The sequence below is a fragment of the Dunckerocampus dactyliophorus genome, chromosome 10 (assembly GCF_027744805.1).
Source record: "Dunckerocampus dactyliophorus isolate RoL2022-P2 chromosome 10, RoL_Ddac_1.1, whole genome shotgun sequence".
Taxonomy (NCBI): Eukaryota; Metazoa; Chordata; class Actinopteri; order Syngnathiformes; family Syngnathidae; genus Dunckerocampus; species Dunckerocampus dactyliophorus.
In genome coordinates, this window is record NC_072828.1 from 21,858,367 (window position 1) to 21,873,091 (window position 14,725).

Here is a 14,725-nt window from a genome sequence, read left to right on the forward strand (position 1 = left end):
AGAAATCAGCACAGCTTGACTTCCCAAAGATCACCTGGGGATACGATGACATGTTGAAAGAGGCAGATTAAAATTGTGAATTCCACCCAATAATTTTACCCATAAATGACTCTCGTATAAGTGGAAGTGCAGTCAAAGTGCTAAAACAAAAGCCCAACAAGCAAGTACAGTACCATAGCATGTCATACCTGCATAGCATTATTTGGATCCTCTCCATTCATAAATTGAACTTTCACTGTAATGTTGCGGGCCGAGCCTTGGCGGTTGGCAAAGTTGAGACTCTGAGGGTTCACATACAGCAGATTTCTGCAAAATATACAGTCAGAAGAGATTATGTATCCAATATATATAATACAGGGAAACGTGTTTCTTTACTGTGCATATGACAAGAAACACTTTGAATCTGGAATCTAATACAAATAAAATGAATTCAATGTCTCACGCTGGGTCGAAAGCTCGGTAGTAAAAGTGGCTTTTAAAATGAGTTTTAAAAGTGGACAATGAATGGCCCCATCTATTGTGTAGGGGGGGACTGTTCCACATTTTGAGAACAGCAGTGGAAAAGGCTCTGTCCCCTCTGAGCTCTTTTAGTAAGTAACCCTGTTGGCTATGGTGTACGACCTAAGTTCCCAAAGCAGGGTACACGTACCCTCAAGGGTACGCCAATTGTCATTGGGGGTACGTTAATAAAAATGACAAACAATTATTATGTTGTGAATCAAGAGAAACAAGAGTTTTGTCTTGTAGGTTTAACTAATGCTGTTGTTCCAATGCCCATGCTGTGAAAACCTGTCAGCGTATGTGCGTGTCAGGATGAGAGAGTGAGTTCCCTGAAAAAAAGGTTGTATTGCTGCTTGTGTGTATTTTTGTATTTGGATAGTGCTTTATCATGTTTGTTCAACTTTCCCTTTCAATTTGGTATTAAATTAATATGCAGATTTAAATCATAGCGATTGCAAGTACACACAAGTGAAGCTCAAGTTCAACCCATTCAAAGGGAAGGATCCATCTGAAATAAAAGATATGTAGGACGAATACTTAGATACACTTAGAAATACAATACTTATAATAATTAGAAAAATTCACATCTTATCTATTTATCAAAATTTGACCATGCACAATACAAATTTTTGAACAATTACTTACTATAAAATTAATGAACCAATTAATCATGTTTAATATTTGAATTTAATGAAATGTAAACATTTTTATGATTTTTAAGGATGCAGCAGTAGGGGGTACATGGCTTCAAGTCAAATGTCTGAAGGGGTACACGACTGTAAAATGTTTGGGAACCACTGGTGTACGATACACGGAAAGAACAAATGCTTTGGAAGGAATGTGATAAAAAAATACACAAAGCGGTTCGAGTATGAAAATCCTGGTCACTTTGCAGCCACTTGTAAGGAGGCAAAAACAAGAGTTACCACGCCTCATGTCAGGAAGTGCAAAGTAAGTTCAGCGGGTAAACCACAGTGACGTCGATGATTCACTGGGGGATGAATCCACAGAGATCACAGCTGGAAATGCAAAGTCTACAGAATTATGGGAATTTCTCTGGTCTGATCATTCGAATGCTTCTTGTCAGGACAGAAAAAGTAGTCCAGTTAAAATGGACACAGTGAAAGAGTAGCTTAACTGCTGTCATAAGAACTATTCAACAAACATCAATACAATGGGAAGCAAATGTTCACTTGCCGATGCTAGATGCTGGTCTATATTAGATGATCAAGGACGAAGAGACACTATTAAAGGCTGACAATGAGGCGTAAAAGTCACACACAGCAAAATTGGGTTTATATGTTATGCTTCATATTGAACATTTAAATTTCCTTCTGTAGGTTTGGTCTTCTTTACCTTGACCATGATTCCAAGCACTTACCATCTTGTACTTGGACACAACGGATAGGTTGCGGTTGTCAAATATGGTGGTACTCAAGGCTAATAAGGCCCTGGTTCAATTCTTCTCAAGTCAATTCTTGAGTGTGTCTTAACCTTAAAGCCTTAAACCTTAACATAGAGTGCTAATAACATTAGACCACATACTTCTTCATTGCACAAATGCACAGCGGACATTAGATTTTCAGCATTCACGCACTTGCAAATTTTTGGTCACATCCCCCCGCCCCCTCAGAAGTTTTTTTTTTTTTTTTTTTTTTTACACGGAAAACAGCTCACTGACCATAAGTTAGTAACAACTTAAAGATACATGTCAAATGTACAGCATACATGTACCACAATTTTTTAAATTTTTATGTCTTAAAGCTCCACTGACAATGTTTTTTCTTCAAGCGTTGAAATTTTTACACTTTGTTCGGTGGTCCTTGAACACACCATAGTTGTGTGTTATGAGACGCAAAAGTTTGTTGGCTACGAAAACACTACCTTCGACAGTAAATCCGGCCTCAAAACGTGCAGTGAAAAATAGATGCTCGTAAATCGTTACTGGAATTACAACAGGCAAGCAGTGTGGATTATGTGGACGCGGCTTGGAGAAAGACCTTCTCTAGCCTAGCAGCCTCAAGAGCTTTGGCGTGAAGGGGGTCTCTGAAATAGACATTTATATGGCCGTATCAATTCATCATGGCTTTTTCTCCAGTCGCTGGTTGTCCAGGATCATAACCCCTGAAAAGAGGGGATCTCCAATATAGCCAATAAGAATGGTTCAAAACAATAAGCCTTTACGATTATATTGTATGACGTATTTACACAAAATAGGTGATGCAGCAGGTCAGCGTTATACAAGCTAATTTATAGTAATCATGTTACAAACAATCACCGTATTCGCAATAACAATAGCGAGAAAATTATGTGATTGGCCAATTCTACTTATACAGCTCAAAATATATTATCTAGATTCTTAATAACAGAAACAAAGTTCTGTTTATTTTAGATTTCAAAGTGTGATCTCCTAAACTTCACAATATATAGACAGTGCTCACAAATGAAAAATATGATGAGCAAGCACTATAAAACACAACTCAAAGTGATGAGTTTACACTGTCCAACCACGGCAACATCTTTCATGCCCAAGAGCTGAATCCTGGCACAAATGACAGGCCCACTCTCTGCTAAAATCAAAAGAGGCTGGTGCTGGGCTGACTCAGCATGAAGCTAAATCAAGCTCTGGACCATTAATTATACATCGCATTATCAATCAGAGTAAAGTATGCATGTAGTTCTAAATTTTGAGATTGACTGGACAGGCAATCAATCAAACACCTGTGATGGCCATTGTTGGATTTCTGCTGATCAGCTAAAGCTCTGCAGCACAGGGAGAAATGGGGTGTGGTATGAAGAGGGGATTGTAGTAAATGGGTTGGGAGAGGGGGGGGGATGTCATTTGCTCACTGCTGTGATTTGTTTGTTCAGGAGGAGGACTGCCGGGGGATTTAGGGGGAGGTGAGCAGCAAACCGGTAGGGTTTAATAATCAACTTAGCCCCCCTCCTCCCCAGAGCGGGCAGTATATAACATGGGGCAGCATGCCTCTAACAACAAGTATCTGGACGTCTGGGTGCAGGGTAGAAGGAAAAAGGTGTTGCCAGTACATTTAGACGGCAAGCACTGTGAAAAAGTTAGACAGAAACACAAATAATGATGCAGTTTTGCCTGTTACTGTTTCTAGCCAGTTCCACGGTCGTTATTTCTCTGGAAAACTTTGGTCGAGAAGATATCCTCACACTGCCTTCCGAAAGCCTTACAACAGAACCAAGTCCTACAGAGGCAAAGTCTCGCTTTGCCATGCTCGATGATGTTCGTCTACTTGCAAATGGACTCCTTCAGCTGGGGCAGAGCTTACGGGAGTTTGTGCAGAAGACCAAGAACCAAATCAATGACATTTTCCAAAAACTGAATATTTTTGACCGGTCCTTTTACCAGCTTTCAGTGGTCACATCAGAGATCAAGGAGGAAGAAGAGGAGCTGAAGAAGACAACCACTGTCTTGCAAGCCAACAATGATGAAATCAAGAACATGTCTTTGGAAATCAACTCTAAGATCAACAACATTGTGCAGGAACGTGCACAGCTGCAGACTAAGGTGGGAAATCTTGAGGAGAGACTAAAGGGACTGTCCCAGAGCATGGTCCCTGTTGACCAGTTCAAAGAAATTACAGCACTCAAAGTAAGTAAGGGTGTCATATTTTCTTTTACTAGTGCACAAGTCATGGTAAAACAGTGTGTTACCTCTTGACTGTGACCAACAGAGCTAGAGCTGTTACATAACTGTAGACGGTTGCACTTCTGTAGTCAGTACAAATCAATAATGTAACTGACATATACATGTTTTAACCTGCACGCATGCAGGGTTGTTGCAAGAATCTTATCATGACCTATTGCCTATGTTTCCTCTTTTCCTTCTTACGATTAATAATCTAACTGCCATCCGATGGTGAGAGATGAAATTACAGTTGTTCTTTTATTTTAAATTCATATGACAATGCTGTGATGAGTAGTACTGGAAAGAAACCACCTTGTGTGTTTAATATGCACTTGAAGAAGACTCAGATTCTGGTGTAATGACAAAACATTTACAGTGGAACCTTGATCGGCGTCATGAATGTGTTCCAGAAAGTCTGACTCTATCCGAAATGGATGCTAACGAAATATTTTTTTTCCTACAAGAAATTAAGTAAATCCAATTAATGTTCTACAAAACCAACAATGTTAACAAAAAACACATTTTCATATTTCAATTATAGTTTTATATGCAGAAAACATTTAAAAATGAACAAAAATGCATAAAGGAACATTTAAGGTTACTTTTACCTTCATTGAAGATGTGACTGTTCCCAAAGACAAGATCAACCACCACCATCTTCCTGTTTTTCCATGAGTTATATGATCTCGCTGCCACATTGTGTCTTTGGGAACAGTCGCGTCCACAATGAAGGTAAAGTAACCTTAAATGTTTCCTTTCATTCATCATTTATATGCATTTAGAATTGTTTTCAAAACACTGTAACAATGGGTTTTGTGTTAACACTTATGACATCTTAGAGAAGCGACATAAAACTTCAGTTTCCGGTTGCCATTTTGTTAGTTTGCTAATAGGATGCCAACCAGGAAGAAGGTTTTGTAATAAAAATACATTAAGAACACAGCTGGACTCACAAAGAGTATTAACATGACAAGATGCGTGAAATATATTGCACGCTACCCGGAGAATGCATGCAAACCGAGGCAAAACTGTGCCGTGAATTTTTGACGTTAACCGAAAAACACGCAGGGGGCGGACGCTAACTGGGGTTCCACTGTACTTGTATAATTAAAAGTTTTGACCTGTCATTTCCAGGATGTGATTGAAACTCAGGAGAAAACAATCACAAGTCTACTGAAAGCTGTGCAGGACCAGCATGACCAGCTCGATCAGCAAAAAATCAAAATTAAGAATATGGAGGAGAAGGTAAACAATACTTTGTTTAAACTACAATTTTAGGGTAACGTCTCGGGCAAAAGTTGAAACACTTTTTTCAAATGTACTGTATGTATGACCATGAATTTATAAAGGAATTTGAATGGGGGACCACAATCATGTAGAACAACAACATAGCCTAATCATGTGAATGCATTGGTGTTGTCTTGTAGCTCAACTACCACAGTTTCCAAGACACGGTTGATAAGCCAGTAGATTCAGAGACTACAGCTCCAGATGTGTTTGAGTATCTGACAAACTCGACTGATTTGGATGAAAATGGTAACATGACATAAAGCTTAACATCACTTTGAATGACTATTTAAACATGAAAGGGTAATGAAAAGGAGTTTAGGCAACTGACTTGAATTGTTGCTTGCTGGTTATTTCAGATCTCCCAGTTGACTGCAGTGAGTTATTTGAAAGAAAAGAGAGCAGGAGCGGAATCTACATCATCAAGCCAAAACAATCTGAGCCTTTCAACGTTTACTGTGAAATGGGGTCAGGTGGGTGAAACTTTCACCATTAGTATTTGTAAATTGTAAGTATTTGTAAAATTGTAAGTATGAGTAAATTGTAAAATTGTAATTCAAAATTTGCTATTCATCATAATGGTGTCAAATAGGCTTCCAAATTCCTGTGTAAGCTCTGGCATGAAACTTTACCAAGAAATATGTTCCCCATACATTCTTAGACGGAGGTTCAACTGTGATCCAACGCAGGGTTGATGGTTCAGTGGACTTTGACCAAACATGGGAAAAGTATGAAAAGGGCTTTGGAGATCTGGAAAGTAAGTCTCGTTTCAAACAGTAAACAATCAAAAAACAATCAAAACAATCAAAAACTCAAAACTATCAATAATATATACCAGTAAATGAAAACTGCTTGGTAAAATTTATCAAAACGAAGTTGGCAGATTCCATCAATGATGTTAAAAACTATTGTGTCTTATGCAGAGGACTTCTGGTTGGGTCTAAGAAAAATCCACAGCCTTACACACCAAGGAGTGTACATCTTAAGAACTGATCTGGAGGACTGGAAGGAGGATAAGCACTGGGCTGAGTACCACTTCTCTCTAGATGGTCCCTCTGAGCACTACACCCTCCATCTTAGCCACTTTACCGGTGACCTGGTTGATGCCATGGCCAACAGTTCCAGTATGAACTTCTTCACAAAAGACAGAATTAGCGGCAACCAACAAAACTCTAACTGTACACGTAGTTATACAGGTATATAGTACTTCAAGCAGCCATATCAAAAGCAGAAAGTTTACCATACTGACCTGAATCTTAACAACAATAGTCTGTCACAAACATTTTGCAGGTGGTTGGTGGTTCACTGGGTGCGGAGAGAACAACCTCAATGGAAGGTACGTATGGGTCAGAGTAAAGGGTAATTCTGTGAAGAGGAGGAGTCTCCAGTGGAAACCTGGCAACGGGTCAGCATATTCCCTCAAGAGGACCAAGCTCTCCATAAAACCAGTCACAACTGCAAAAGGTTTTAATTGAAGTCTACATCCCATGTGGTTTATTCATTCATCATCATATTCACCAATAACACCAATACAGTATACAGCACTCAAGCAAAAGGGGAAAGCTCTAAAAGACAATATGTCAATATGTCAATAACCACCAATAGCCACCGCATTTTTGATGTTGTGTTAAGCTGTATTTTCCATACCAACATTTTGGGAGATGCTGTTGTAGCACAACTAAAACAGTACAAGTCACAATATATAGCACTGCTATGGAGAAATGATGGAACAATGCCAGACGGGTCATCAACCTAATCGGTCGATCCAGTTAGGCCAATAGAATTGTCTGCACGCAATATCAGCAGTCACTTTCAACATGGAGAGATTGATTAACCGTGCTGTGTGCAATGTCATGATAAAGCAGCAGATGGCAAAACAACAAGGAGCGAATGGAAATCAATTCTCAAAGTTGCCTTGCTTGGCTTCAGTGGACATGAATGTGTCTAGTTGATTTTGTCATGCTCTAGCAGTTTAAGACACAAACCAAAAAAGGTAAAGACAAGTCAAGGAAAGAATAAAAGACAAAACACTTTCACTTTGCACTGTGTTTAAAAATACCGTAGACAGACAACATATTGACCCCCAGCAATAGCATAATCAGAAGCAGGTTTATTTGCCATATATGTCGCTACACTAGGAATGTGACTCCGGTCTAACATCAATCTCTGTTACAAAATAATCAAAAACTTATAGGAAAAAGCATAGACAGAAGTAGAAAAACAACATAACATATTTATATGTATGTATGTACAGTATGCATGTATGTATGGTAATTACAGCGTTACAGATTACAAATTACAAGTATGCTTCTACAACGATATGATGTGCAAATGTGCATGGGTGTGAATAACAGTGAATAATACAATGTACGGTATGTGGATAAATACTTCATGTGTGGGGTGGGGGGATACAGGAGTTAACAAAACAAAACACCCTGCCTAAATATTAAATTGTACTTTGTTTTGGTAGTGAAATGCATTGTGAAGTGCTTTTTTTATGATGTGTTATCCTTTTTTTACTCAGTGAAATATTTAAATCATGCATCTGCAATTGTGGTATGTATTATGGTAAGACAGACATACTTTCATAATGTCTGTGTATCCCGGTTTTATTGAGTCATATTGACTGTTCATTGGAAACAAATGACTTGTAAATGTTTTTCATTATCACATTTCATACACCCTGACAATGTAGGTTTTTCAAACACCATGGTTTTTCAAACAACTCATAAAGAAAGAAAAACTCCTATGACTCTGTGTGCGATATTTTTACTAATACTATTTCATGATCACCTTTCCAACAGTGAAAAGGCACAATATCTGCTGGCCTGTGGTCCATGGTAACTAAAATGCATAATGCTGCTTTCATTTTGGAGCACAATTGTAAACCATACAAAAACAAGGTACCAGGTTGTCTGCAAACAAATATTCTAAATGACAGCAGAGCTATTTTAGCAGCAGGAAGAAAGGAGTGGAACAATCATAGACTGTGCAAATGTTTCTTTTCTATACCTGTATGTGGTGTTTGGCACATAGACATCCCTGGCAGGAAACTCCAAGATCTCCCGTGTGGGTCGTACTCTGCTGTCTGGGTATGGTTTAACCTGCAGAAGGTCAGGTGTCAAGCAATAGTGGGGGTTCTCTGGAGCTGGGGAAATGTCCAACTTCAACTGGGCTGCAGGGAGAAGACAGCGAGTAAGTAAGAAGAACCAACTGATTTTTGTAGGAGATTTCTAAAGTCAGAGTAGGAACACTTCCATGAGATGTTTATACCTGTGATGGGTCTGAGTCTCCTCAATACTGAAGAAGGTCGTCTCATATCAGCAAGAAATTTGTACAAGTCCTCATCACTCAGCCTATCACCCTCCTAAAATAAACATGCGCATCAAAAGCTTGAGCAACGCTTTGTGCCTTAACAGAACAGTCTATTTACACCTGATCGCAGTTCTGTTTACTTGTGTTCCTGAGTGTATAGATGTGGCTGTGCAGACCTGTTTAAAGAAGTTGGTGATGGTAAGAGTAGCAGGTCTGAAACCAGTGAGACTACATGCTTCATCACCACTGGTGGTTCTCTCCAGAGACCGCCTTCCCATGATGCTTGAGTTCCTCCGTTCTGACCATGAGCCTTTTCTCTCTGCAAGGTCAATTCCAAAAAACAACAGAACAGGAGAACTAAGAATGTGCATCCCCCAAGGTTAAAATATTTTCTCATAAAACTAGTCCCTGGACTTAGTCCACTAGGCTTGAGATAAATCCGATAATTGTACCGCAACTAGCATAAAATATCTAGTCTGCCTCGCAACAACATTCTACCACCATTGTCAGCAGGTACCCTTGAAACCAAGGGGTTAGACAAACACCAAGGGTCAAACCACAAATAACATACTAGAAATCAATATGGCTCGACACTTTAGATGTTCTGTTGTTTAAGTTTGCTTTAGTCAGTTTAGTAATATTTGTCATTGAAACGTTTTTTTTTATTTTTTTTAAGTTAAGGAAGTGCAATATTCTGGAATCCATGATTTTTGTGCGTGACCACAAGACTTCTGTTACATGCTATTTTGCATGTGCAAGACTGGCAAACATTGATTCTATGCACACACATGCACATGCACATGCACATACTGTATATGAAATGAGTATTAAAAGAAACACACCCGAAAGACTCATCTCCAGCTCAGTGTCTCTCTCCAGACTGCCAGCACTGTTGACAATATTCATTAGGTGGATGGCAGTCCACGCAAAGGGCATGCGGTACCGGCCAAGGCGTTGGCAGAACTGCTCAGACTGGCTGCGGAGTTTCTCCAATTTCTCTTTATTCTACAAAAAAAAAGATAACCACAATAACTCGTGCGCGCAATTAGCGTACAACTTTTACAGTGCGGAATTAAAATCCAAATCATTTATAACCTTTTTTTAAGGGAAACTTGCTACAGGGCAGAAACCTGACCCGAGCCTCCGAATGCAAAATCCCTCACAAACTGGTCTGCATGCTGCCTGACCGTTTATGTTTCTCAGCATGTGGCCAGCATGGCGAGAATAATAAACAACACATAATTTGCAAATAGACATTTCTGATATTTCAAACATCAGTAACCAATACTGTATAGCCACCCTAATTCAGTAACAGTATTTAATAGCCTTTCATTCATGGAATATTTCCGTTTCTTGATCTGATGTCGATCAAATGTTTGGGCTGCAACAACCACAGCCTCCCTGACACTGTTCAGAGAGTTTTCCTTGTTTAAAGACGGGCCCACAAGTTCTCTATAAAGTTTAGGTCAGGTGAGGAAGAGAGCCACATCATTATACTTTCATGTATAAGGCTTTAAAGATGAATCAATATGCAAAGTGGCACTATGCTGCAGAAAAAAGATTGTCTTCTTGACTTTACCCTTTTTTTTTCCCTTTATCACTTTACAAAGTGTCTCCTGAACACAGGAAGTGGTTTTAGGGGGTAGATTTGGAGTTATCTGGACACCTCTGGAATTGAGGCATTTGACATCATGTTTGATTCATCAGAAATCTTTGGCAGTTAATTTGGATCTTTTTTCCTTGTTTCTTGCAATTCTGTCAACAATTTGCAATAATACGTTTGATGGATCTGTGCATCTTCCTGAAAGACTTGTTTTCACCCCAGAGACAGTTAGATGTCTTATTTGGCCCATTTTGCCTGAGGAAAAGAATCTGACGAATATCTATGTACACCATGATATAAAATCATTGATCTCTTTAGACCACACTCTCCCTAAAGTTTATATAGTCTGAAGTTGGAAAATATGCATTAAACTGATAATGTGGTTAAAATATACATTTCTGCACACACTATCTGAATGTATACCTGTGACTCAAACCAAAGTGACTCTTCAAAGTATGCATAACGTAAGTGTCCTGGCTTTCTCAGTAAGTGTACCTTGGCGGCATCTGATTCTTTGAAGACCATGTAGGGTTCAGCACATTCCCCAATATCCCCTTGCTGCAGTACCTTCTCCAGCTGAGAGGGGGAAAAAAAATTTCAATCACTGTAGCAACATACAGCCTAAAAGTGATCATAAAAGTCAATGTGATGCTTTATATGTAAAACAATAGAAAAAGCATATGTGTCTGACCTTAATGACCAGAAAGACATCCTGAGAGGGGTAAGTGATGGAGAACACGGCAGAGCGTGCCAACGTGGAAATGGCTGCAGTCTGAATATGTGGACGCAACATAGTCTTTGTCTGCTCGGAATTTAAGTCAAAGAAAAAGTTCTCGGATATCTGTGGAACACATACAAATTAGGGCTGTCAAAAGATTAAAAATTTTAATCTAATTAATCACAGTTTTCAAATTAATTAATCATGATTTAACAACATTTGCAACTATGTGTGAAATCTGCCAATTTTTACTGTATTTTATTAACAGAAAGATAAATGACAGGACACAATTCTATATATTTTTTTCCTTTGTATTTCTGTTTAATCAGACCACACATAAATGTATAATAAAAACGTTGTTGCAATTATCAGAGTGTCCGTGAATGCATCTCTCGGTCGTCTTTGAGTTAAAGACACATATATGGTGTTGGAATTGCACTGCTGTCGATGTGCTCAAGTCAGAATAAAGTTATAAAAGAGCGTCAGACACTGTGTGACTATGTGGGGGCGCTACGCCGTGCCCCCGTCTGCTGTCATAACAGAGACATGTGGCTTGATCTGATGCGCATGCGTTACTTATGCTAAGAGGTTTAAAATTAAGTTGATTTTAATATAATTGCAATTTTTAAAAAGCTGAGTAACACAAGATGTAACTACTGTTTGGTAAGTGGATGTGCTATGGCAGTTTTCAGTTTAAAATGTCCCCTGCTTCCCTGAAGTGCTTGTTATATATACTTCTAACAGATACGTAGTTCCAATATGCAATTCAACTGCATTCCTGCAGGCCAAAAAGATCACACTTTGTAGTTCAATCAAACTTGGGCCTCCAAAATGATATAATGTTCAAAAACGCCTCTCACCTCCCATCCCTCACTGAGGGAAGAATAACAGCTTACCTTTTTCTTTTCCTTGACATCATATAAAGCCAAACTAGCGAAAATGGGTTCAATTTCGATCTCAAACCTACAGTGGGTACAGCGGTGGAGAAGACAAAGTGGATCAACAAAAAGATGCATTAAATAAAAAGATTTTTACTCCCAGAAAAAAACCCACCCACCACTTACTTCAAGGATAAGCACTTAACAAGTAGCCTCTGGCCAAAGTGCTCTTTGGGTACGTCAGGCACACAGTGCCGCTCAATGGGGTCCTCCTACAGAGCAGGCATATAAATATAACTATGAAAAATAATGTTGAATGTAATGTATGTAAATAATATGGTCGTGTTGCATCTATCTCTTTAAAATCATTGAATGCCAAAATAATAAACCATGACATTTAAAAAAAAAAAACACAAACAAAAGAAGGTTTTTAACTAGGTTGGACCAATTGAAGTATTAAATTACACTGAAGCTCCAGAACTATTGCTATAACGTTTGAATATAGTTCATATATTATAACATTTAATATAGGACGCAACGGCACAAGTAACCCACAGTCCCTGTACCTCGGTTTTGGGAAGTTTTTTTGTTTTTTTTTTAAATAAAAATATTGATACAGCATACAGAAAAACTGAAGGATGTGGGAACCAATTGATGTGCACATTAACGACGTTAAACGTAGTCCAATGTAGGTCAGTATACTGTACTACAAGCTATATAAGTTTTGTGTTATAGGTGACAAGGCAGATTAGTGTGATATCTAATAATATATCTCATTAGAATAAAAGAACAAGCTGCGAGTTGAAAATGATCCTGTGCTGCACTTTGGACACACCTGCTTTACAGTACAGTATTTCTTTTTAGGAAAGTGCAAGTGCAACAGTGAGAGTTTGAACAAGGTGATGATTATTTTATTTTTAGCAGTAAGTTCCTTACCTGAAGTGCAGTGTTAATAGTTGCAGAGTGCAGTCCTGTTCAGTCTGTTCTCATCCCTACTGAACAACAGCAGCATGCAGCTTTCATCGTATGCACTCATCTTATGCACTCATCTTATGCACTCATCTTTGTCCGTTTACGGAGGTGAAGTGCTCAAAAACTGGTGCACCACAGCTCAACATTGGGGCCAGTGGGCAATGTACTGTAGCTGAGGAGATCCGCCGGGTCCCAGTTGCCTTCGCGCATTGCAGATACAGACGGGCGCGACCGCGGCGGTTGTCGCCTATGCTCTCCACTTCCAGGCTGAGTGCATTGCCTTTTCGTCCACTTTTAGGCAGACTGTCCCTCACTTGAAATATGCACAGTGTAGGAAATGGAACATTACATCGCAGGGAGGGCTTTTTGCCAGCCTGGAGAGGCTTGCGCACGGACACACACCGTGAAAAAATGTACTGAAAAACCACGGCCCATAAGGGCCAATTGTCCCGTGCAGGGCCGTCCTAACCATGTACTATACCATTCCTATACAGTATATACAGTAAGTTTAGGATTTATGAACATGCAGTCAAACTATGGTCAAGTCAAAGACTATCGTTCTCTTTTTCCAGTATTACTGAAGCACATTTGACTATGTGAGAAGCTGATGCTAGGATAAAAGAAAATTCTTGATGGTCAAACAATTATTTTGAGGTGAAGTACTACAACATGCAAGTATGATGAGGTATAAAGTATACCTCATCAAGAGCTGGGTGCAGAGCAAAGAGTTCCCGATGGCGGTTGGTCTTGCGCTGCTCCTCATTGTGTCTGTCAATCTCTTCATTGGGGGCACGATCAAGGAGATGAGGGAGGAGAGCGTCAGGGAGGGAATTCTTCAAGTCAAAGATGCTGCATGCCCAGCTGCCCCGAGGCGTGTCATCAATGGACATTGACCGCCGCTTTAGGTCATCCTACAAAACAACACTTATCTATGAATATCATAGGCACAACAACTCAAGACTCAAGCATATTTAGGATGGTTATATGGTTAAAATATAGTGGCCCAAAGAATTCTAGAGAATAGTTTATAAAGAATAAGCAAGTCTACTAAACTTATTTCAAAATGTATGAAGACAATTTAACATCTTCGGGTGACAACATTTGAATTCTTAAGATAACATTAGATATCCCCTGGAACTTCTATATCATACAATATTTGTAATCTTGCAGCCAACTGCATAGTAGATTGAGAACTTTCCATAGACAATTTTGCAACTCACTAGTTTGCATGTCCCCGTGTGTGCACTTGTAATTTACAGTCTATGTTAAAATTAAAATGCTGTGTTACATGTAGATTCTTGGCTCAAGTATCACTTGGTGAAGTTGGCATGCTCAAATGCTCAAAAGAGTTTACTCCGGGTGCTCTAGCTTCCTCCCACATTCCAGAAACATGCATGTGAGGCTACCATAATTTCCGGACTATACATAGAGTGCACCGGTTTGTAAGCCGCACCCAGTAAATTTAAAGACTTGAAAAAGTGACATTAGCTTATACTTCACTCGTCCAAGTCACTACTTCCAGAAGCTGCACTCTAAGCATCATGGGAAATGTATTTTTTTAGCTATAAATTAGCCACATCAGGGTTCAAAGCACGAGAAACATGTAGCGGCTTAAACATCGGAAATAACGGTAACTGGAAAATCTAAACTGCCCGTAGGCGTAAATGGTTGTTTTGTGCCCTGGTGACCAGTCCAGGGTGTACCCTGTCTCTCTCCCAAAGTCAGATGGGATAAGCTCCAGCTCATTCGTGACCCTAACGAGGACAGTTGGTAAAATGAACGTATGGATGTAC

General features: G+C 39.3%; 2 protein-coding genes across 22 annotated transcripts in view; one reads left to right on the top strand and one right to left on the bottom strand.

Moving 5' to 3' along the window:
• The window catches only part of dock7 (dedicator of cytokinesis 7), a 54,045-nt gene that overhangs the window by 31,530 nt on the left and 7,790 nt on the right, over positions 1-14,725 (bottom strand). For all 21 annotated transcript variants that reach the window (XM_054789906.1, XM_054789905.1, XM_054789907.1 and 18 more), the window contains exons 6-16: positions 13,631-13,843; positions 12,147-12,232; positions 11,979-12,045; positions 11,056-11,205; positions 10,860-10,940; positions 9,604-9,766; positions 8,938-9,080; positions 8,720-8,813; positions 8,459-8,621; positions 189-306; positions 1-34 (exon numbers count right to left, since the gene is read on the bottom strand). The exon at positions 1-34 is cut by the window's left edge and continues 37 nt beyond it. In XM_054789906.1, coding sequence (XP_054645881.1) covers positions 1-34; positions 189-306; positions 8,459-8,621; positions 8,720-8,813; positions 8,938-9,080; positions 9,604-9,766; positions 10,860-10,940; positions 11,056-11,205; positions 11,979-12,045; positions 12,147-12,232; positions 13,631-13,843 — 1,312 coding nt within the window. The remainder of the gene's footprint in view (positions 35-188; positions 307-8,458; positions 8,622-8,719; positions 8,814-8,937; positions 9,081-9,603; positions 9,767-10,859; positions 10,941-11,055; positions 11,206-11,978; positions 12,046-12,146; positions 12,233-13,630; positions 13,844-14,725) is intronic.
• angptl3 (angiopoietin-like 3) lies at positions 3,460-8,186 on the top strand. Its single transcript, XM_054789935.1, has 7 exons — positions 3,460-4,123; positions 5,294-5,404; positions 5,587-5,695; positions 5,806-5,919; positions 6,108-6,203; positions 6,370-6,642; positions 6,737-8,186. Exons 1-7 carry the CDS (start codon positions 3,596-3,598, stop codon positions 6,919-6,921), a joined length of 1,416 nt encoding a protein of 471 aa, XP_054645910.1. The 5' UTR covers positions 3,460-3,595; the 3' UTR covers positions 6,922-8,186.

Bases quoted from the DNA above. Each gene is read 5' to 3' on its own strand.
- angptl3 (XM_054789935.1), top strand. From the start codon at position 3,596: ATGATGCAGTTTTGCCTGTTACTGTTTCTAGCCAGTTCCACGGTCGTT. The intron at 5,696-5,805 runs GTAACATGACAT...TGGTTATTTCAG, and splicing joins GACTGATTTGGATGAAAATG to ATCTCCCAGTTGACTGCAGT. The intron at 6,204-6,369 runs GTAAGTCTCGTT...TGTCTTATGCAG, and splicing joins GGGCTTTGGAGATCTGGAAA to AGGACTTCTGGTTGGGTCTA.